Source organism: Rhamphochromis longiceps, linkage group LG3 (genome assembly GCF_057381845.1).
Source record: "Rhamphochromis longiceps isolate RC_006_pf linkage group LG3, R_longiceps_female_GT1.1, whole genome shotgun sequence".
In the NCBI taxonomy this organism is placed as follows: domain Eukaryota; kingdom Metazoa; phylum Chordata; class Actinopteri; order Cichliformes; family Cichlidae; genus Rhamphochromis; species Rhamphochromis longiceps.
Window position 1 is genome coordinate 2,130,962 of NC_140559.1, and position 25,027 is coordinate 2,155,988.

Consider the following 25,027-nt stretch of genomic DNA (forward strand, 5'->3'; position numbering starts at 1 on the left):
AGACCCTGTATATCTCTCAAGCTATCGTCCAATATCCCTTATAAATGTAGACCTTAAAATAATCTGCAAAGCTCTCTCAAAGAGAATGGAGAAAATAACCCCCCTCTTAATTCATCCTGACCAAACTGGTTTCATAAAAGGTAGGCACTCATCAACAAATACACGTAGATTACTTAATTTGATAGACTACTCATACAGTAAAAACCTAGAAACTACAATATTCTCTTTAGACGCAGAAAAAGCATTTGACAGAGTTAACTGGAAATTTCTATTTGCAACTTTACACAAATTTGGTTTTGGATGTTCTTTCATCAACTGGTTAAAATATTATATAATTTCCCAACAGCTTGTGTCAGAACAAATGACCAGACATCCTCCAGCTTCTGTCTCTTGAGGGGCACCAGGCAGGGATGCCCACTCTCCCTTTCACTGTTTGCAATTTTAATTGAACCACTAGCAGCAGCAATTAGACAGAATTCAGTAATTAAGGGCATAAAATGCAAGAACGTGGGACATAAAATCAGCCTTTCTGCAGATGATGTGTTACTTTTTCTCCAGAACTCACAAACCAATATCTCTGGGGTGATTGAATTGATAAACTCTTTTTCAAGAATATCAGATTACTCAATTAACTGGTCAAAATCTACAGTCCTTCCGATTAATTGCTCCTTCCGTAATTCCTCTTCTACACCACTGCAATCGGGAAATATAAAATATTTAGGTATTAATGTTTCTCCCAAGCTTGCAGATCTAACTAAATTAAACCATATCCCACTTTTAAGGAAAGTAGAAGGTAATCTGGCTAGGTGGAAATGTCTACCCATATCACTCATAGGGAGGGTTGCCACTATAAAAATGATGGTCTTACCAAAAATAAACTATTTATTCTCCACGATCCCAACTAAACCGCCACAAGATTGGTTCAGATCTCTAGATTCATACATGTCCAAGTTCCTTTGGAAAAATAAACTCCCACGTATAAGCTTAGAAACACTACAAAAGACCAAGGATAGAGGAGGATTAGAACTACCTAACTTTCAGCACTACTTCTTAGCCAACAGGCTTCAGTTTATCTCAGGATGGATAAAACATACCCTCTTAGATGAACCTTGGCTAGATGTAGAACAGGCACTTTGCAATAATCTAGAGATTTCAGATCTACCATTTATCAGCTCAAACATCCAACGACATGAATGCTTCAAAAGCGTCAACATCAGCTCTTCTCTAACAGCACGGTGGGAGTTTCTAAACTTGATGGAGTCATCATTAATCCCATGCAAACGTAAAAATAATCTTAATTCAAACCAATATAGAAATTATCTATTAGATTACATTAGTCTTGATACAGCCTCTGCCACCACATCAGATCAATTGCTCTGGGCTCCTTTGATCAGCTCCATCACCTAGTGGGGGTGGGGGTCATAGTTTGGTCCCGCCTTCACTGTTGTGATTGGTGTGGGGGTAGGGACAGGCTTAGGGCATCGGGGGGTTCCCCGGAGGCATCTTCCTTGGAGGGCTCAACCTGGGGTAGCAGTCATGGCCTATTAAGGGCTCTGTTGGCTCTTAGGTGACGGTTTCCTCGTGGCTGCGTGCAGCGGGGCTAGGGGACGGTCTGTGCTGACTGACCTGGTAGCCTGGCTGCCCCGTGGTGGGTCCGTACGGGCGTGGGGTTGTGGGGGTGCTCCATCTTCGGGCCGGGCATCCCCCCCCCCCACCCGGCTGCCTGTGCCTCAGTTTTATCTCACAACTTAGACATTCACATTACTCACACCATCCCTCTTCTCAGCTGTTTTTTTCCCTCTTTCTTTCTCCCTTCTTTTCTTTTCCTCATTAAAGTCTGTCCAGTATTTAACAAGTGAAGATAAAAAATAAAATAAACAATAAAAGTTGAATCAAATAGACCATTACGGCAAGGCTGGGATGGTCCATTTGGTAAAGTAAATCCGTTGGGCATCTTTCTTCGCCTTTAGACAATAATTCTGATGGCAAAAGAGCCAAACGGGACATGCAAAAAAAACCCGAAAAAAACCCCCAACTTTCCCATGCGCCCAGGTCAAGTACGGGCCAGGGTTCGGGCAGGGCTCTGGCTGAGGGCCCTGCCCAAAGGGACACCCTTAGGTTAAGGGTGTCCCTTAACCCTGGCCTGTACTTTTTCAAGGTTTAATGCAAATGTATGGGACATTTATGTTGTGAATTTTAGCACTACGGTTAGCATTTACAGGATATTGTTTTGTAGTGATATTATACAGGAAAACTGTTACTCAATAAGGCCCATTTACTAGTTGTCTTTCTCTTTCTCTGTAACCCTACGGGCAACTCCCTTTGGCCTGCTGGCCTGGAAAATCCAACAGTTCATCTATATGTAAAGAAGGCACTTAAACTGGGACAGTGCATTCCTTGAGTGCATTCCTCAGTGAAGCCTGCTAAAGAACACACAATTGATTATGTGCCTCTAGGTATATATGGTTAAACATTTCCTAATGCAAATAACTACATGTAGTATTCTACCATGTGCAAACTTATATCACTAAAGGATTCTAAATGTTTAGTGTTTAATGGACTTGTCAAAAGTATGTTGAGATTATAGAAGGCCCCCTTTTCAGAGCTAGGGGGGAAAAACACCAACAAATCACTCTTTTACCTTGCTCAAAATGTTTATGTGAAGACCATCTGGTTTTTGTGTTAGAACTCAGGATGTATGATCTCTGTAAGATTTATTGATCTTGTGAGTGCATTTTTATTGCCCTTGCTGAACAAAGGATTTTAACTGTCAGGACGCCACCCCACCCAGTGGGCAGGGTCTGAACTGAAACTTGTTGTCTGTGTAACCTGGACGTGTGTCCCTCTATCTATAAAGAGATGATCTATACTGCTCGCCCAAGTGCAATGTCTACAATATCCGAATCTAGGTTTGGGAAGGAGATTGGCGGTAGCAACTCTGTAAGAGCAATGAGACTTCCAACCCACATAACACGCACGACCACAGGTTTATGAAACAAAGTTTGCTTTATATATTTCCTTTTGGATCAGTTCCCTTTGCTCATCCTCAATGTAGGGATATCTTCAAATGCAGTAACCATCTCAAATGCATCACAAAAATAATTGAAACAATCAAAATAGATGTAAGACAAGAAACACAATATTTCAACACCCCAAAGAAAAGGAAAAAGAAAAGAAAATAGCACGTGAGTGTCCAGTTCCTTATGGTGTCAGTTTATTCAGTTACCCACTGTCCTGGGTTAAGAACTGAAAACGACCTGAATCTCAGGCGGAGAAAAAGTAGCAAAAGAAAATGATAAGGTATCTCTCAGGTGGGCTTCCTTTTGTTTTTTTTCCTACCGCCCTCCTGGTACGGCAGGCATCAACGTGTAGCGTCCTGACACAGAGAAGGCCTCCACAGCAGCAACAGTGTCTTAGACCCACGATACCAGCTCCTCACTTGGCACCCATGGAACTGTACCTCAAAAAAAAAAACAGAATAGTTCAAAAAAGTTCGAAGAAATACTCCGACTCCTTTCAGGTAGGTACCCGTCTGTGGTTCACCGCTAACGACAGCTCTCTCACAAATGTTAATTAAACCTCTTTCCTCTCTTTCAACTGGAAAAAACCGTGCTCCGCGGCAGCATGGAGTTTTTCCTTGCCGTCCTTTTTCCTCTACACCACACCTTCACGTGCACGGAGCCGCAGATGGTGCCTTCAGGGCAAGCCCGGAAATTTAACTATCAGACAAGGACTACGATGCATTCAAAGAACCCTGTACTTCTGATTGCTGTAAATCTTACCAGGGTTACATTTGCCTATAAAAACTGTTGCACAGAGAATAAATCTTTGAGTCAGTTTGGAATGACAACCTAGAACAGTCTCCGTGTCTTCTTGTTCTTCCAAACTGCTCCCGGTACTCCGGCCGGTACCGTGATTAACCATTGATCATGCATGAGAATATTTTAATTTTGTTATATGTTAAAGGATGCTTATTGGTGCCCACGCCTTAGGAGGAAACTCGATCTACGGATGACGGAGATTTCCTTCAATTTGGTGTCAGAAGTGGGATCAGGCTGACAAAGGTAAATACACGTCTTTTATATTTACATGAGACTGATTATACCTTTCTCAGTGATTGATCCATAAAAAAAACGGGATATGCTGACGAAGTTTCCTTAGTGGCCCAAGAGATTTGGGATACACTGACGATCTTCCTTGGTCCCCATAAAAAAAACGGGATATGCTGACGAAGTTTCCTTAGTGGCCCAGACGGGATACACTGACGATCCTCCTTAGCCCCCGCGAATAAAGTAAATTAAAAGCAGAAAGACACAGGAAGTTGCCTGTTGTTTTGCGAGAAGTTGCTCGTTAAGTTCAGAAAGGACTGAGTGACTCGGCAAGCCACATGCGGCTAGCATGCTGGCTAGCGACCATAGCTACATGAAAGAAATGGACCCTTAATGATGCGCTCAACGTTCCGGCTGTGGTCGGAAAAGCTCCATCATAAACACGCCCTGTGCAGAGGTCCAAGCCGAAGAAGGTCGGCCCCAGCGTGGGCGAGCTGATTGTGAAAGCCGTGGCCGCTTGGAAAGGAGCGCAACGGCGTGTCCGCGGCCGCTCTCAAGCAGGCTCTGCCTGCCGCAGGCTACGATGTGGACAAGAACAAAGCCCGTGTCAAGACCGCCTTCAAGAGCCTGGTGGCGAAGGGCACTCTGGTGCAGACCAAGGGCCTCCGGATCTTTCAAGATGAACAAGGCTACTGAGACCAAAGCCAAGACGCCCGCCGCGGCCAAAGCCAAGAAACCGGCAGGACCTGCTAGAAGTCGCCCAAGAAGGCAGCAGCAGCAGCACTTCAGCAACCGCATCAGAGGACAATAGAATGAGAGTGGTGAGAACACAAATTTTGTTATTAAATGTGGGAAATCAAAATTTGGGTTAGCAAACCTGGGGAAAAGAAAACTGACTGCTTAAGTGGAAAATTGAGACAGAGTTTTAAACACTGCGAAAATAGGAACATATACAAAATCACACAAAAGCAGAACATGCATTAACCATACTAACACTCCAAACACAAGAGAGCTCATGAAGATTAGACAACATTTTAAGTGTGTGAGTCTGTTTATCATCTTGTCCAAGTCACCTCGTGTGATGCAAAGACCAGTGAAACTCATAGCACATTACATGCTCTGCTGGATATGCAGCTCCACACACATGCAATGAAAATTAGCTTGTTATCTTTCATCAGTGTTAAAATAGTGTCAATTTAGCAGACACTTGTTATCAAAACCGAATTTATCCTAAAAAAATAAAAAATTGACTCTCTAGGTTGCAGGACAACAATTTAACTTTTGTGGAAAAAAAAATAAAAAATCCTGGTTTGATAAATCAGTGATCAGGCAATAAATTTAGTTGTTAATATGGTGAATTGGGAGAAGCTTCCTGCTTGATTGATGCAGCAAGTAATTTACTGTATGAGGGAAATTGTCTTTTGTGATAATATTTTGAACATGCTTTCCTGTCGTCCTGTCAACTTAGTGGGTTAATAGCTGATATGCAAATTAGTTGATTGGTTTTAGATTAATGAAAGGTGACTGAATTTTAGCACGAGTGAATGAGATGTGTTGGTGTTTGTTGTGTGTTAAGTAGAGACTCTAAAACACTGAGTTTCCTGTTTTGATGTGCGAGTGAATTCTGTATCTAGCTACACAACTTTGAATACGTCAGAACAAACTTTTTTTTGTGAAAATTGAATAAAATAGATCTGTGACCTAAATGAGTGAAGAGCACAGACCTGGTGATTAAACTCATAGCTAATATGACATTAGGGTTATGTTGTGTGTTGTGCAGCTGATGGTTGGTTTGGAGTGAATCTAGCTGATGATTTTTCTTTTGTTGTGAAGTCGAGCCTGCCAATTAGTATGATGGTATGATGAACCATGCTGATGGTATGATTTACCCTCCTGAGATGAGGAGCTTGTGTCATGACTTAACAAGGCCTTTTTATTTTGATACTTTTACAGTGCACTGAAAGTTTTGTTTGATAATCTGTTATTTTTCATTTTTATCTTTTGAACAGGCACTGATTTTGTTTGTGAATTTCTTTTCTTTAAGCAGATCTGCACGTCGGGAATTAAAAGTGCTACACGTCGTCGAGAAAATTGTGACAAGTGAGTTTTCTCCACATTAGAATGGGCTCTGGAGAAGGCCACTTATTATAAGTGTCCCAGCCTAAAACTGGATTCAGCGATGTAATCCTATCTAAAGTTCTTTTTCTTTTTTTGAAATGACGTCATTTTGCTGAGAGTGGAAACTAAATGCGACGACAGGTTCCACTATCAGCAAACAAAGAAACAAACAAACAAAGAATGAGTGAATGTATGAATGGAAATAAAAACAAACAAACTGACTGACCGACTGGTAAAAGCTGACAAGACTTGATCACGACTCAAAGTTAATCTCCACCTAGACAGGACAAAGGGTGGATGAATCTATATGTGTTTTTTGTTACAGGAGCAGTAAGATGACAGCAACATTCGAGGGTGCATGATGATTTAACCTGTGAAATGCCACTTTCTGTGTCTGTGCATTTACCAAGGGTGCTATTCCCTACCTTGTGTTGCACAGAGGTCACTGTGAGAAAGTGTGTACACACTGCGCAGCGCTAACATTTGTATTTTCTTTTCTACAGCATTACAGTTTTTCATGTGTTTGATTATGTGGTTTATAAGAGGATTAGTTAATGTTTTTCTACTATAGGATTTCTGGGTTTACATGTGACTGACATTCTTTCCACAGCTAGGGTTGGCTAACTTTATGGTGTTTTTATGGCACCTCTGGAACCTGTTGACCTGTGTCTGACCTCCGTCTGACCACAGTCAATGTGTATTGCTTATGTTTTTTTGAGAATGCTGTGGAGGATTCAGCACAAGCGGACAAGTGACATGAGTAAAACAAATAAGAGGTTACGGTGTTTATGGGAAAGTTGAAGATGGGCTATTGAGCTCATAATAATAATATATGAGTGGAGTGCCTTTGCTTAAGAGAAGTCACCGATTACGTTAATGTTAACTGAGCACATGGGATGATCCATGTTTGAGGCGAATTATGGTAATGATAGTGATTTAATGATTTGAAAAAACCTGTACATGACACTTGTCTTGCCCGTGCTGAATGCTTATTACTTTTTGATATAATTGTTTATACGTGTGAAGTTTGATTTTATTTCCAGATCTTGTTTTCCGGGCCATGATGGCCACCAGTATGCAGGCTCCTGGTGGAGCCGGTTTTTGAGACAGGGATCCAGGTTTGGTGAGTTGACGCATGGTTGTCCATGCGTCAAGAGGTGGGGTCCAGAATTAACATTAAACAACATTAAACAATGTTTTACTATTATTGTTGCAGTGATTTGTGTGATTAGCTGTTTATTTACAGGTATTAAACCTATGCAAGTGGTGCATCCAGGTTCAGATGAGGCTTTGATGGCCTATAAGTGAGAGGAATGTTAGGTTTTGTACTGTTTATTGTCATTTATGCTTAGCTTAGAAATATCTATATATGCTTAGGGTTTATAATTAGTTGTAGATTGGTAAAGGTTTGATCCTTGATAGTCTGCAAACTTTGTGTGTATTAGAGAGCACTCTGGAGCATGGGGGAGTTCGTACCTTGTTTTATGGTAGGACGTAAGTGCTATTTGCTTAGGCGAACTCTTGGCAGGTTTGGGGAAGTTATTTATGGGGTTACACTCTGACCACACACACACACACACACACACACACACACACACACACACACACACACACACACACACACACACACAAAGATCCAGAGGGGAACAGCGTTACTGAAGGCGATTGTCCACTATGTTTACAATTTGGTAGAAACACTGAATAATAACTATCAGAAAGTTTGTCTCTCTCAGCCTCTCCCCTCCACAGTGGAGACCAGGGGACGCAGTGTTGGTGAAGTCGCTAAAACCAAGGAAACTCGGGGAGGCCGCGCGTTTTCCAGCCCCCAGACTGTACTGGCAGTGACGAAGAACCAGCATCCTCACAGACGGACAACCTCAGTGGATTCATGCCAGCAGGGTTAAGACCAGCCCAATCAGACCATCTCAGGTGTCGGATCAAGCAGACGACATCTCCGGCGGGCCAGCGCCCGGATCCAATGCACATACACACACGCAATCACTGATTAACACACAACGCCTGAAAAAAGCTACAACAAGGTACTCGAGCATTCAGCAGGAACAGAAAGCCGAAAGTGCCACATGATGTTTAATCTGATAAAGCTAGACTCATTCCATCCTGATAATGGAGAAAATGAAATGCCCATTGTCATCATACGACGCTTATTCAATGTCTCTCGAACCTGGGACCAGGCCAGGAGACGACTGAAGAACTGTGTTTTTTCTTATATATTTGAGTTATTCATCATATCTATTGCATTACTTTTAGGTTTTTCTACCTCAATGTATTTACAATTGGCACAAATTGACCCAAATCATGTGCCAGATGTCGCCAATGATGATCCTGATATATATATTGAGCATTAGGTTGTGAATTACTCCGCTATCAAAGAAGGGAATGAAGTTTTCTTATTTATGATTTTCCTTTAGATTATATTATTACATTTTGCCTTTATATTGTGTTATTATTGTGTGATAATAAAAGAAGTGAACAATTGAAGGAAATCTCCGTCATCCGTAGATCGAGTTTCCTCCTAAGGCATGGGCACCAATAAGCAGAGTTCATCCTTTAACATATAACAAAATTAAAATATTCTCGAGCATGATCAACGGTTAATCACGGTACCGGCCGGAGTACCGGGAGCAGTTTGGAAGAACAAGAAGACACGGAGACTATTCTAGGTTGTCATTCCAAACTGACTCAAAGTTTTATTCTCTGTGCAACAGTTTTTATAGGCAGACAACAAGTTTCAGTTCAGACCCTGCCCACTGGGTGGGGTGGCGTCCTGACAGTTAAAATCCTTTGTTCAGCAAGGGCAATAAAAATGCACTCACAAGATCAATAAATCTTACAGAGATCCTACATCCTGAGTTCTAACACAAAAACCAGATGGTCTTCACATAAACATTTTGAGCAAGGTAAAAGAGTGATTTGTTGGTGTTTTCCCCCCCTAGCTCTGAAAAGGGGGCCTTCTATAATCTCAACATACTTTTGACAAGTCCATTAAACACTAAACATTTAGAATCCTTTAGTGATATAAGTTTGCACATGGTAGAATACTACATGTAGTTATTTGCATTAGGAAATGTTTAACCATATATACCTAGAGGCACATAATCAATTGTGTGTTCTTTAGCAGGCTTCACTGAGGAATGCACTCAAGGAATGCACTGTCCCAGTTTAAGTGCCTTCTTTACATATAGATGAACTGTTGGATTTTCCAGGCCAGCAGGCCAAAGGGAGTTGCCCGTAGGGTTACAGAGAAAGAGAAAGACAACTAGTAAATGGGCCTTATTGAGTAACAGTTTTCCTGTATAATATCACTACAAAACAATATCCTGTAAATGCTAACCGTAGTGCTAAAATTCACAACAATTTATTTATTCTTCAGTGCACATTTGCATTCTAACATGCAGAGCTGGGTGATGGCTACACAAGCTCATGGCTGGAGTGCATGTGTGAAATTCATCTGCAAAGACAATGACAGCTTTATTTTATTTGATTATAGATGTTCTTCGATATATTTCTGTGATGTTAGTCGATATTAAAAAAAGGAAAAGAGAGAGATGAAACTTGTGTTTCTTTTCATATTAATCACACTCAATCATATCAGCTTTCCGTAACAACTTTCATGATTTTTATTTTATCTGGTAATTAACGTCACCCTGTGTGGAAAAAGTGACTCTTATTATTCTACTGGGATTATGTATTATTCATCGAGTGTATTACATCACTGTGTATGTCAGTTTATAATTTAGAGTCAATGAAGTCTTCTCCCAGGTCAATCATCATTCTCACTGCGCTCAGGATCAAAGTGTCAACATCGTCATTCAGTTCTGTTTCTTCACTGTAGTTCTTCACAGGAAGGATGAAGTTAAGCGGGATCCCCAGTTTTGAGCTCAGATCTCCCATCTGGTTTTTACAGAAACAAATGAATTACTGTAAGATCTGAGTTCAGGTTTGCAATGTTTCATTTACCCAGCCAGTGTTGTTGTAATGTTAATTTTTTCCAGCCAAAATTCACCTTTCTCTTCACGAGCTTGCTTTTGTACACATTCTTCAGGTCCTTGTCAGTTTCAGGACAGGCCTCATCAAATTTGGTAAGAACAGCTAACTGGGGAATACCTGCAATATGAGATATTTTCTGATAAGTCTGGGGTTAACTTGACAAGAACTTTGACTATGCGTACAATATGAACAAATACCACTCAAAAGCCTGTGATTCAATCAGTGAAATGTCTTCCAGCAGAGACGTCCATATTTAACCAGGTATAGTTATAAAACTTCTCTTATCAGATGTTTTAAGACAAACAAGTCTAATGCAGAACTTCAGCTGTGTTTTTCATGCACATGTATTTGTTTTCTTTTACAAGTTAAGTGTTAGAATAAATAGCCAAGATGTTCTTTAAATGCACTGTAAGTCTGTTACACACTTAATCCCCTCTTACCCAAGTCGCTGGCTGCCTCTCTGATGATTTTCATCTTCTTTAACACTGAGCTGTTAATTTCTGTTGCGTTACCAGTGTGGACACAAACCAGAACATGAACTCTGTCCTCTGGAGAAGGTGAAGGGTTGTAGCCAGAATCAGAAGTGGACAATGGAGAAGCAGGGTTTAACTGCAATATGTTACAAAGATCCAGTGAACCCACACTCATTGTATAGTATAACAAGAATCTCATTAACAACATGAATGAAAGAAGACTGTGCAAATCTGTATTTTTTTAAAAAAAAACAAACTTCAATAAATTAATCAATATATGATTTACTTTTTCTCTCACAAAATAACTTGAAGAAAATTTGAGAGTTTTACCTAAAGAATAAACAAAGTTCACAGTTTGATGATTGTACCTTATAACCCTCCTTCACATGTCCCATCATGGCCAGTTTGATGTCTTCCACTCTCACTCCTCGTCCACTCCCTTCTTCCAAACCCATCAGGTCATTGAAGACAAATGGGTAAAACTGCCCTGTGTCTTTCTTAATGTTGTGGGTTTCATACTGAATGACAAAAGTTTACAAACAACTTGGAAGGAGATACGATTTGTTTTGAACATGATGTAAAAGTTTTAATTACTTATTAAATCTTTAACATGGTGTGTAGGCTAATATTTTACCATATGTTACAGTTTCACTTGTTAAATTTCCATACATCGAGTCAGTGTAACTAAAAGGAAGTTACTTTTTTGGTGAAACTTCCTTCCTCCTCATTTGTTGCGTTGGTCAAAGCTGGACAGGTTATTCTTCTCCGTAAGACATTGCTGACAGAATTGATGAAGCTGGACTTCCCGGCACCGACTGGGCCATAGAGCAAAACTCTGACATGTGTCACTTTGTCATTTTGAAGCTGAAAATTCTTCACATACTGCAGATCTGCCTGGTTCCTGTAAAATGGGGTTAAAAAAGTTTAATACATTGTAGATGTAGTTTTAACATGACTGATTAGGTTAAAACATTCTAACAGCTCTGTGAGGCTGCTTTTTAAACACAGCTGTTCAATCAGGAAAATGCTAGTTATGGGATGTTTTCTGTGACGTTTGATAATGCCTGTTATCAGAAAAGCATGATAACATTTTCTGAATGGGACATAAGGGATAGTAAAAATCGTCAGTTTTCCAATGCAAGTTAAATTTTGACCTCATGATGGAGCTATATGAATAAAGTTAGATGATTACGGAAGCCACAGTAATTCATCCTGAGGAAAAACTGCATGTTTGAACTACATTTTTGTATATTACATTTTTAACAAGAGCATTAACATCCAGTGTAAGATCAAAGAATGCTTAAGGCACTTCAGTAGACCCAGTGAAAGACACATTATTAACTTAAAATGCACGTATAGAAATTGTGTATGAGATGTGGCTAACAATAATAGGGCTGTGGTTGGCTGAGCAATGTTTGCAACATCTGATAAGCTTTTCTGTTCATGTGAGAAAATCAAACATCTCTTTTGCATTTTTCATAAAATAAAATGGTCGGTGAAGGGAACCCTTTTTTTATTACTTATTAGTACAGCCTTCCAAATGTATTGCAGTAGTTAGAGTTAAACAAAAGAAAATTGGTCTAAGTCAGCAACTGATATTCTCAGTCCTGTTCACAAGACTGGAAACTGTAGATTTACCCCCAAGATACTTGTCTCCACGGAGTTTTCAAAGCTGAAAATTGAATTGAAAAGCATTTTAGAACGTAAAAAAGATGAACTCTATTTGTAAACAGGAGAAATCAGTTTTGTTCAAAATAATCTGCAAATAACAGTAACCAATGTTCTAAAATGAAACTTACTAGGAGAAGGTGGAGGTGCTAGCAAATAAAAACAAACAACATGAAACACGCATTAGACAGGTATGTGCAAATTAATTGTAGAATTTATGTTGTTAAATTTATGATATAACTTACTAGGAAGACGTGGTGGAGTTGGAGGTGCTACAAAGTAAAACATAGAGAAAGTAAAATACAATTTCAGTTTCCATTAATATTTCTGATTTTTTTGCAGTGGGAATATAACTGTGCAACAAAGACTAAAATTGCATTCTAATATGCAGCTCTTGCCTTATTCTGCAACAGAGAACAATTTCTTCACTATATACTACTTACGTGTAGGAGAAGAAGAGCCACCTCCCATTGCTAAAACTGAAGAAGTAAAGATAAAGTTAATATCAATCAATAACACACAAATATTTCAATGATCAGGTGCCCACACCCGAAAAAAGAAAAAGTTTATAAAATAATTATAAAGTTAAACTAAATGAGTTTAAAGCTTAAACGTAAAACCACAGTCGTTGCACAAATGTTGCCTTCTACAATAAATTCATTAAGGGAAGGAGGGAAAAATGCAACATTTTAGAGAGTAAGACTTAAAGTGTAGTGGCAATGATTTTACAGCACATGGTCTGCAGACTGAACTTTCCACTCACTAGTGTGGGATTTCCAAACTCCTGAGCAATGAGAAAAGTAAGAAAACATAATAAAAATGAACTGGTACGAATCACTAAGGCTCATTTTTAACCTGATAACATACATGGTAAAGAATTCTTACCTGTATTGTGATGCAGCTGCAGAGGCAAAGATCAAGTGAAACTGTTGAATGGAACAAAGTCGGTCTTATATAGACTGATCAGATCTTATACTTTCACTTTCTTAATGACAAACCATGACGGTTATAAAAAGGTACTTCCCAGAGTCACTTCTGGGAAGTACCTTACCTGATGTTTTTCTTTCCTGCTACTTTTTGATGCAAACCTCATCTGACCTTTCTCTTACTTAACTTTTGCAATAATTAGAAAAGATAAAACTGAAATATGTATTTAGCTTTTAAAAAGTGAAACTGAAACTGAGTGATGAGACAAAATGATGAGATGTGAATCACAAGATTTTCCTCTTTAATAATAATAGATGATCCCCGTGGGTAAATTACTTTCTTTGAATTTCTTAGGGGCAGCCACTAAGCAGGTGACCGGGGAGCAATGTGTAGGGATGGTGCCTTGCTCAGGGGTATCTCAGCATAGCAGTTAAGTGGATTTGAACCACCGACCACTCTACCTACTGAGCTATCCCTGCCACCTTTGCATTCTTTATAAGTGTTTGCAGGCTATAATTTATCATTACTGATGAACAAAGCAAATAAAAAAATGCTTGTTCACATTATTTATATTTAGTCTTTTTATTGTTTTATCTCTGCAACCAGCAGACTGCTCACTTATTATTTTTCTGCAAAAAGTTGTCAGGTGCTAAAACATAAAGCTCAGGGGAATTAAGAGGATTTCCAAGACACACGGGGTTGATTTCTTATAAACCACATGCTTTATCATAAAATAAAACAGAAAGTGAAAGTGGGCAGGCTACTGTATAAAAGACCAAGTGCTCTCTTTGAGTAGTTTCACTGCATCCTCCTCGCTGCAGCAGTCACAGCAGCAGCACAAGGTAGGAAACCAGACTGATGTTGTTTTATATGTTTTGGTATTTTAATTTCATTTTCCCCTGTCTGGTTGGTTTTGTTTTCTAGTTTGTCTGATGTTTGAGAACATGGGTTACACAGAACAGCTTCTCACTTTTCTTATTTTTTTATATTTTTGGTTACACTATTAAACCTGATTGTTTAGACTGATGATCTGTCCAAAGTGTAGCCCCTTGTAAAGTATGTTAGGATACACTTAACATAGTGGAGTTTGACATCTGTTACCTGCTTCTGAGTTTTGTCTTTCTTTCCTTCAGGTCTTCAGATTTGATCATGGACCCTAAGAGTAAGGGACAAATTGTTTAATGGCAATATCTAACGGAGTCACTGCAGTGCTTTCATGTTGCTGTTGATGGCATTGATATAATTCTTATGATGATAATAATCATAATACCTTATTTTAATAATAGTGCTGAAACATTATTAATGTGCTCACGTTATGCCTGCTATGCAGAGTCAGTAATATTATTTCACATTTAAATCCCTCACTCTCAACTGTTTCAGACATTGTTTCTATACACAACACCAGGGGTACCCAGGTCCAGTCCTCGAGAGCCACTGTCCTGCAGCTTTTAGATGCATCCCTACTCCAACACAGCTGAATCAAATGGTCTGATTACGTCTTCAGCATGGCTTCAAGTTTGGCAAAGGCCCGGTAATAAGCCATTCATTTGATTTCAGTGTGTCGGGACAAGGATGCATTTAAAAGCAGCAGTAGCTCTCGAGGACTGGGCATCCCTGAACTACACACACAATCTGTCTGTGAAGGTTCTCAGTCATCCAGGTCATCGTAGTCAAAAGAGCTTGCATAGAAAAGCGTCTGGACTTCTTTAAGTTACTTGAAGACGTTTCACCTCTCATCCGAGAAGCTTCTTCAGTTCTAAGGTCAAATGGTGGAGAGTCCCAGATATAAACCTAGTGGGAGTGACCCCCCACGGAGGGACAAAAGGACCCCCTGATGATCCTCTAATCGCCTGAGCCAAGGTGTGAAACTGGGTGTGGGTCCCAATCAGCCAGAGTTTCAATCACCCGAAACCCGAAACTCTGGCTGATTGGGACCCACACCCAGTTTCACACCTTGGCTCAGGCGATTAGAGGATCATCAGGGGGTCCTTTTGTCCCTCCGTGGGGGGTCACTCCCACTAGGTTTATATCTGGGACTCTCCACCATTTGACCTTAGAACTGAAGAAGCTTCTCGGATGAGAGGTGAAACGTCTTCAAGTAACTTAAAGAAGTCCAGACGCTTTTCTATGCAAGCTCCTTTGACTACACACACAATCATAGCACAGGATGGAAAAGGCCATACAAATCTCAGCTAACTGATCTTTTGTTTACTTTGTGTGAAATATAATGCAAGTCAAAAATAATATAACAATTTTTAACAACACTCTTTGATTTGTTAAATATTTTTTCCTCAGATTCACCTTCAGCTGCTCCAACACCACAAGTACAGGTTAGCAAACCTCCTTGGTCACTCACATCACAACTAACATAAAACATACACACGCAAAACTCACTTTATAACAGGAGCTATCATGATGGAGCTAAGAAAAACACTTTTTCATTAACTTTAAGAGCAATGTGCAGTACTCTGGCCACAAAAATACAAGGTTAGATAATGGCATGATTTTTGGGTAACACTTTATAATAACTACAATGAGCTATCAAAAATTATTAAGTTATTATAAATTACATAAATCATCATTTTTGTAATCGCACAGTTGTAAATGCTTGCAATGTATGTAATGTAAATGTCTTTAGTGAGTTCACATATAACAATATTTTTGACACAAGTGTTTTCATACTTAATTACTGAATTATGGATTCAACAGAAAGTACAAACCAGTTATTTATAAGCTGTTAATGGTTCATGGCAGCATTCGCAAAGTCTAAGTACATAATTAACATTACATATAAACACAGTATGTAGATGCACATGTATACATACAATATTAATAGAGGTTTTATAAATAATTGTTAATTATTGCCATTCATGGTACAGTTGTTAAGTATTTTATGTGACCTCATCTAAAAGGAGGACTATCTATGATTATAATGATTATAATATGAAGCATTTACACATGAAAATAAAAGACAAGGTGGACATTTAGAATCAAAGCAAGTTTCTGCTATCTTTAAAATACAAAAAGAAAATAGACAAAGTAAAAAGTTATGCGGTACATACAGGACGGAAAAATAATGAAGTTTACAGAAAACAGTAATGTAAGTTGGACGAGAGTTCAAACAATCAGAAATCACAAAGTTTTTCACAGCGCATCAAGAGCAGGTATTTATGTCAAAAACAAGAGTGCCAATTATATTGCATATGTATGTATGTTGACAGAATGCTGGCAATCATGAACAATGAACCCCCCATAACACACTGCACAATCTAAAGAGAAGTTTCAGCAACAGGTTCCTTCAACCCTGCTGTCTGAGGGAATGTTGCAGGAGGTTGTTCCTTCGTTATTAATGTTCTTTGGTCAGGTCCACACATGTGAAACGGAATTATTAAACCTCAGTGCACAGGGTGCATTTTTGTACTCCATGACATATATTTGTAGACGTACTTGTCCTTTTATATTTATATACATGTTTATATTTATATTTATACCTATATCTCTAGATTTATCTATTTATCTTAATCTCCAAAAGTTGACTCTGTTCATCTGGACGTAGCGTTTTGTAGGAGAAACATTTCCGCACTCATCCAAGTGACTTCTTCAGTCTCAGCTTCAGTCTCAGCTGACTGCAAGTTTCCCCAAACCTTATAACCAGTATGTCTGTGAAGGTTCTCAGTCATCCAGGCCATCGTAGACTAAGGAGCTTGGAAAGAAAAGCGTCTGGACTTCTTGAGTTGCTTGAGTTGCAGAAAAGAAGATCAGACACCAGCGAGGGAGGATAAGAAGGACAGACGCAACAACATTGTCATCCCCTATGTAGCCGGTGTATCAGAGAAACTCAGGAGAGTTTTCTCCAAACACGACATCCCAGTGTACTTCAGACCCAGCAACACACTCAGACAGAAACTGGTTCACCCGAAAGGCAAAACTCCTAAACCCAAACTGAACAATGTGGTGTATGCTGTACAGTGCAGCGAGGAATGCCCAGACCTCTACATCGGAGAAACCAAACAGCCACTTCACATGCGCATGGCACAACACAGAAGAGCCACCTCCACAGGACAAGACTCAGCAGTTCATCTGCATCTTAAGGATAAAGGACACTCTTTCGAGGATGCCAACGTTCACATTTTGGACAGAGAGGACAGATGGTTTGAATGAGGAGCGAAAGAAGCCATCTATGTCCACTGTGAGCGACCATCTTTGAACAGAGGCGGGGGTTTACGACACCAACTCTCTGCCATCTACAATCCAGTTTTGAGATCCCTTCCCAGACGCCTTAACGCCCACTCACATCCTGGGCCATCTGACCTCAGGAATTCGCATGATAAGGTGGGGCCAGGTTTCACAATGAACTCACCCGAAACTCTGGCTGATTGTGACCCACACCCAGTTTCACACCTTGGCTCATGTGATTAAGTAGAAGATCATCAGGGGGTCCTTTGGGGGGGTGGAACTCCCAACCATGACAGGGGGGGCCATGGCAAAACGCCAACAAAACGCTTGGACACTGCTAGCGCCCACAGAAACGCAAAGCAGGAGATGAAGCATCGCTGAATATGTTTCCAAACCAACTTCATTCTAAGCCAAAGACTATAAATATGAAGAAGCATATCTTCCCTTTGGTTTCACCTGCACAAGTGCCAAGGTAGGTCTCCCCTGCAGGATTGGTTTTCCCTTCGTCGGGAGCAGCGCTGGGCTCTTCAAATCATGGACAAACAGGATCCCACATTCTTGATATTTAGTTCACAAACACTTCTCATAATGACTAACTACTCCTGACATTTTGGAGATGTTAGCTCTTTATACAGTAAAGTTACAGCGGGATACAAATAATATCAGGCTGATCCTGCCACGATTTGTTCCCCCGGTTCAAATCACGGACAAACAGTATCCTACAGTTGTTTATGTTTTTAAGCCCATTTTACACAGAGAGGCATTTTTTGAAAAATATATTGATAGCAATGTTGAATATTATTACACAGGGAAAAAATAACTACATGTAAAATAATTACACCATAACGCCTCTGACTTTCTAAATGGAGGCACAGTAACTGCGTGTGTGTGTGTGTAAGCATGTAAAACCTGAAGATAGTGACAAAATACTGTTAATCTGACTATCTGCCATTCTGCAATTAATCTCATGTAAACAATAACGTGGCGCACAGCGTGACGTGAAAAAATGCTCGTACCTGTGACGTTGTGTGACAAACTCTGTATTCCTCGTCCACACGTAAATGCAAAAAACAGGAGTTTTAATTAGTATTCACTTCATTAAAAACAACAAAAATAAAGCTGTCATTCCTTTAAGTGAGTCAAAGCAGCAAATCAACAGTAGTTTGATTTGTAAATAAATCAATTTGTCTGCAATTTCTTCTAGAAGCTGCACAAACACATTAACAATCTTCCAGAAGAATACAGGGAGGGTATGTACCAACTAATTAAAGGGTATTTCTTCTTCGACTTCTTAAACCGTATTGCCATTTCTAAATAAAATTATGCAAAGTTTTCTTCTCTGCCACATGCCCTATTGGTCAGTATGTTCTGAATCATTTCATGCCATATATTAATCTGCTCATTTTGTCATGTAACTGTCACACTGTAAGAATTTGTTAATGAATTTCTGACACAGAAAACCTTCGCTTTCCAAAGCTCCATCAGTAATGCCTCCTGGTATACCTTGGACAAACAATTGGAAGCGAAAACTAAATACTTTTCTACTTTTCAGCTGAAGCAGCTAAAGACCATTCACAGTGAAGCAGCCTGAAACTCTCATTTATCTTTTCAGCTGCTAAAACATTGTTGGTGGCCTATCAAAAACGCCATGAGGATGATAAAATCAACAAATTCTTCAAATGCTTCGTTGATTTCGTGACACACCCTCATACAGGTATGTGCATAAATACCTGTATGAATTATATAAATTTCACCTTTTCATTATACAATTTCAGGCCAAAATGGTATGATAAAATAGCATTTATCAGATTTCTTATATCTTTAATAAAAGACAGCTACTAAAATGATTTCATTTGTTTTTTGATAAATAAATTTAAATATTCTTGTAAATGCAGTGGTTATACATTTACCCTCTGAACTTGTTTAGATGACTTTCATAAATATTCTCTACATGACACTGAAAGTTGTACAAAATAATTAAATAATTGGTAGATTAACGGTGCTTCCAGAGTATTTTCCATGGGAGGGACAAAGAAGAGTTTCAACCTCTTGCCAATTCCCCCTTTTTTAACAAATCACACCACATTGTGTACCACAGTATGCATTACTTCATTACACGGTAAATACAACCTCGTTTCTTATCAAGAAGACAAAATTTGCCATCTGAGTGAGCGTCCAATCAAACTAAAAAAAAAGTTTTAAAGCTTTTCTGTTAAGTTTTTCCTCTTTTCAAAATGTGTGCAGATGCAGTAAAGTTCTACAGTTACTGTACAGCTGAGACCTTCGGGGCAGACAAAGATGTGCTGTACCAAGTAAATTTGTCTCAACAGCTACTGGTGGAGAGCATAGACCTACAGGAATGCAACACTGTCATTGTTTTCTGCCCAATCAACTCTCGTGTTAGGTCAGATGTGGAGGCAGCCATGGCTAAAGCACCAGGTATCATAAAGCTTGGTCACAATAATATAAAGTATGTTCAGTTTTTTATAGTTTTATAGTTTCTCTTTTACTTTACTCACTATCAATATACATATGAATATTTTAATTCAGTTTTCAAGATAATCATGGAAACATCTTTTCTTATGGTTTCAGCCCTCTAACCATCCAAAACAGTAACAATGCAATGGCTTTTTATTTGATTATATTTATTTAGGGATGTTTCTGCTGTGTGCAGGTAATAAAGACATCATCCTGGTTGTGATGCACCATACCCGAAAGACAAACTACTCAACAAGTGGGACAGGATGGTCTCAGATATTTCCAAATGTAATCCTGCATGTTGATGTTCTCTTTCATGAGACTGAGAGAGGATTACTGAGATGTCAGAAGAATGCACAGGCAGTCTGTCAGATACAACAAGGATTACAGAAACACAATGATATTAGTGAACCAACCAACACTGTGGGAGCACAGGGTCCTTTGGCCCTGTCCCAAAGTGAGAGTTTGCCTGTTCCACAGAGGCAGGGACCTAATGTCCCACATAATCAAAATGGATGTTTGATTATGTAGTAAGACAGCTGGTGACACTGACAATGACAAAGACTGTTTAGCTGAGAATAGTTTTAGCTGAGATTTACACTTTGCATGAAAAAAGGATAAACCTAAATAGTCTAAATGAACAACATAATGCTTATTACAATGTTGAGTCTTTACAATATGAGATTTAATGTCACAATTAAATAAATGAAAATGCTCATACTGTTCATGTCAAAATGAAATAAAGTCTTGTGATGAGTCCTCAGTTTCCTTTGTGGTAACACTTTATTGTAGCATGCCTATTTTGCATTTTTATGCTGTCTATACAAAAGATTGCATGATGTACACAGCTCTAACAACTTAACAAATGGTCTTTGTATACAATATGTGTGTGAAAACATGAATGATAATGAAACAAAAGTCTACATGAACATCAAGGAATCCATTAAATGTTATTGATTTTGTTTGTCAATAAATTCTTTGATGTTGAATTCAGGCCCAGGGCCCAAATTATTGTGATACAGAAAATTTAGCTTTTTCTTCCCAGTGTGCCTGAATGTCAAACCTTTTAAGATTTATATCTATAAATATATACAAAACACAAAAATATCCATGAATTTTTTCATTCAGGACCATTTTGAAACTGAACCTGCCTGGATGCCATCTTGTCTGACTAAAGCTGACAGACTACAAACTGAGGAAGGCGGAATCCCAGGAATGAACTAAAGAAACTCCAAACTCTGAAATTTTCAAGAGCCATTTCCTGCATTATCAGTCATTATGGATAATTTGTTTAAGGTGTTTACACTCATTTGTGAAGCTCTGTGAAATATTGTTTTTGTAAGTGTCACGGAAAAGGCTTATGTAGGTTAAAAAGAAGGTTAATTGTTGGTTCCAGCAGTTAAAATGTTTTTGCTTGTACATTTCTGTGCACAATATTGTAAAGGTGTGTCTAATCTTGTGTATAATGTGGAGATAAGGGAAATATTTTACTGCTATTTTTCATAATCATTATCATTACCATTGCATTAATAATACAGTCTACAGTATAGATATTGCATTCAGATGTTTAAACATATTGGCACCCAATTAGCCTTTATTGCAGGTGCAGTTATAACCACTTTAAACTGTTGACTTTAATTTATAATCCTAAATGCTTTTTATAATCTTAAATGTTTATATGCTGATTATGTTGGTTTGTATGGGAGAGGCCCAGACGTCAGTGTGAAAGACTAGGTTGCAGGCTGACAGGAAACGCATGCTTTTGCAGAGCGTGCTTGCGAAAGTGAAACTAAGAGAGAGTAAGTGTAACTTATTTTGAGGAGCTGTTTGGATGATGCTATTTGAATAATCAGGTTATTCATTATTATCTTTTATTCATTTATATCTTTTGATTAAGCTTTCAGTAGTGGCATTTAATTAAAGCAGTTACATACTTAGATTTATTATCAGGTGTGTTTCCCATATGAGAGTGGCCTCTGTCTGCTGAGAGGTGAGACAGTGCAGTTGAGGTCGTGACATACACACATGCAGAGTAGGTGAACTTAGGTCTAAGTAAGAGTTCAGACATATTTTGCTTGTAGCTGCATTTTGTGCTGGCATACGTGACAGTTTGTTGTAGGACGTGCTGCTGATGTTCCAGACAATAAGCGAGAGTCAGAAGATGAACAGGAAGCACCTGGCTTGTAGGCGAGGAGAATGTTCTTTTCAAACTGTGCCAAAAGTTGTCAATAGAACATTTGTGGTTTTGAGACTTATGCATATATTGTATCTGCTTTGACGCATGAGGGGGCGTCACAAATAATACCTTGATGATACAAAACAACTGCGGGTGTATTTTTGGGCGGAGATCTACAGCTGATGTTTTGCAGTGTACATCTCCCCACGTGTGTTCATTAAAAATCATCGTTTGACTTAAACCGGCCAGACCAGTATTGTTATTTGGATTCCTCCTGTATCCCTCCTCAATATTTGAACCTTAACAATAATAAATGTTTATCTAGTTGTCACCCTTTTTAACTGAGTAGTCCAAAATCAGTCAAATCCACAGTAATCTGTCATACAAAGTCAAGAAAAAAACAATATTTGAGAATCTACTCTCGTTGGGTTCAGTTAGGATCGTAAGGAGACTGGCAGTGGTAACTCAACTTAAAGAAGGAATATCCCTCCACTCAGAATGAGACACTGACAACAACTTAAAGGGAGAAAAGTGATTTGAGTGTATTCAACATTTAAATGCTCCAAAACATAGACATGAACAAAACATTTAGACCATTTCAACCATGTAAATCTCAACAATGTACAATATATCACTTAAAGTGTCCATAAATGTATCAGGTAGGCTGTCCATTTCAGTTCAGTGCACTTAGTATTCAGTGTTCTTAGTAAGTGTTAATTGTCTTTAGTCACAGTTTTGCTTTTTGATGCATCAGTTTTTTGTGTTAAGTAGAATCAGATCTGACCCAAAAAAAAGAAAAAAAGTAACAACATAAAGTGTCCTGAGATCTCAGAAAAAACGTTAATCCAAAAAAAAAATTGCAAATCGTTGTATCCTACCACCCTCCAAGGAAACAGGTGGCCTTCAGATTGAGAACATCCTTTCTAGGCACCTCCACTGGCATCCAGTCCTTAGATGGCACCACTCGGTCCTTGCAGCAGATTCCTACCACGTAAAAAAAACCAGCCTGCACACAACGTGCAGTGCAATCACTCACTTGTAAAATAAAACGTGTTTCTCTAGTGTTATCCCTTTTTTTTTCCCCCTCACACATCACACATCTATACAGTTCTTATTGGCCAATAACAATTTATCAACAACAAAAATACATTTCAATGCAAATCATGAAGCATGAAAAGTGTCTCCGTGGTGTGTTAGCTAAAACTTCACATGTAAGCGCATTAGCCCAGGGAGCACATGTGGGTACGCTAGCATACTTTCCACAGGCTAACACAGCTAAGCAATCGTTAGCAGGTTCTAAGACAAATATCACATTTCCGACAAGCATTGTATCCTGACTGGTTTTATGCCCAGAAACTAGACTATGAATCACAACTTAAACTGCAACTGTGAGACTCACAGGGATATTCTTCATAGAAACATTAATTCCGTAGCGCAACACGTTACAAGACTGAATATCCACACAGCTTTGCGCATCTAGCTCCGTGCAGGCGGATGCAGTGAAAGAAAGTCACCACGCACGCGCTATGGTGCATTCACGGTACATGGGAAAACTCAGCATTTAACAAAACAGTAAAACTTCAAATTAGGATAAAAAACAGAATACAATTGGCAATAAAATAACCATGAGTTACATTGTCACAAAGAACAAGGTTTTGTTGCACCACTATTATCACGAGGTTTGGGCGTGATAATATAGGCTGTGAGGCCCACTTTTAATAATCACGCTAAGGACTTCAGCGAGCTATCTGCAAAAGCCTGGTTAGTTTACCAACAATACAAGGTATTTGGCATAATTGTAGTGTAATATTGTGAAAATTTGTAATGTATGGTGTTCTAATTATTTTATGTTTATGTCTCCGTGAATCGCTACCTTATCGTGGTGGAGGGGTTTGTGTGTCCCAGGGATCCCAGGGGCTATGTTGTCTGGGGGCTTTTGCCCCCTGCTAGGGTTTCCCATGGCAAATTGGTCCTGGGTGAGGGACCAGACAAAGAGCGATTCAGAAGACCCTAATGAAGAGAACATCGAGGGAACAGTTTACCCTGCCCGGGATAGGGTTACCGGGGCCCCGCCCTGGAGTCAGGCCCGGGGAGGGTGCCCGAGGGCGAGCGTCTGGTGGCCGGGCCTTAGTCCATGGGGACCGGCCGGGCACAGCCCGAAGAGGAGACAAGGGCCCATCCTCCCGCAGGCCCACCACCCGCAGGAGTGCCATAGGGGTCGGGTGCATTGTGTGCCGGGTGGCGGCCAGGAGCAGAGGCCCTGGCGGACTGATCCCCGGCTGCCAAGACTGGCAATAGGGACATGGAATGTCACCTCTCTGGTGGGGAAGGAGCCTGAGTTAGTGTGTGAGGTTGAGAGGTACCAGCTAGATATAGTCGGGCTCACCTCTACGCATGGCTTGGGCTCTGGAACCAGTCTCCTGGAGAGGGGCTGGACTCTGTCTCAGTCTGGAGTTGCCCCTGGTGACAGACGGCGGGCTGGGGTGGGTATTTTAATATGCACTCGGCTTGCTGCCGGTATGTTGGGGTTTTTCCCGGTGGATGAGAGGGTTTGTTCCCTGCGCCTTAGGGTCGGGGAAAAGGTCCCGACTGTCATCTGCGCTTATGCGCCGAGTGGCAGTTCAGAGTACCCAGCCTTCTTAGAGTCCGTGGGCCGGGGGGGTGCTGGAAGGTGCTCCACCTTTAGACTCTGTTGTCCTGCTGGGAGACTTCAATGCTCACGTGGGTAACGACAGCGAGACCTGGAGGGGCGTGATTGGGAGGAGCGGCCTCCCTGATCTGAACCCGAGCGATGCTTTGTTATTGGACTTCTGTGCTAATCACAGTTTGGCCATAACGAACACCCTGTTCGAACACAAGAGTGTCCATAAGTGCACGTGGCACCAGGACACTCTAGGCCGCAGATCGATGATCGATTTTGTAATCGTATCACCAGACCTGCGACCATATGTTCT

General features: G+C 39.9%; 2 protein-coding genes across 2 annotated transcripts in view; one reads left to right on the forward strand and one right to left on the reverse strand.

Moving 5' to 3' along the window:
- The window catches only part of LOC146672509 (nuclear factor 7, brain-like), a 190,792-nt gene that overhangs the window by 7,885 nt on the left and 157,880 nt on the right, over positions 1-25,027 (forward strand). The window lies entirely within an intron of this gene.
- On the reverse strand, positions 9,136-12,792 carry LOC146672510 (interferon-induced protein 44-like). Its single transcript, XM_085402224.1, has 9 exons — positions 12,760-12,792; positions 12,562-12,588; positions 12,448-12,465; positions 12,287-12,320; positions 11,348-11,549; positions 11,017-11,166; positions 10,616-10,784; positions 10,192-10,292; positions 9,136-10,079 (listed from the first exon to the last, which is right to left on the reverse strand). The coding sequence occupies exons 1-9, from the start codon at positions 12,785-12,787 to the stop codon at positions 9,915-9,917; spliced, it is 894 nt and encodes a 297-aa protein (XP_085258350.1). The 5' UTR covers positions 12,788-12,792; the 3' UTR covers positions 9,136-9,914.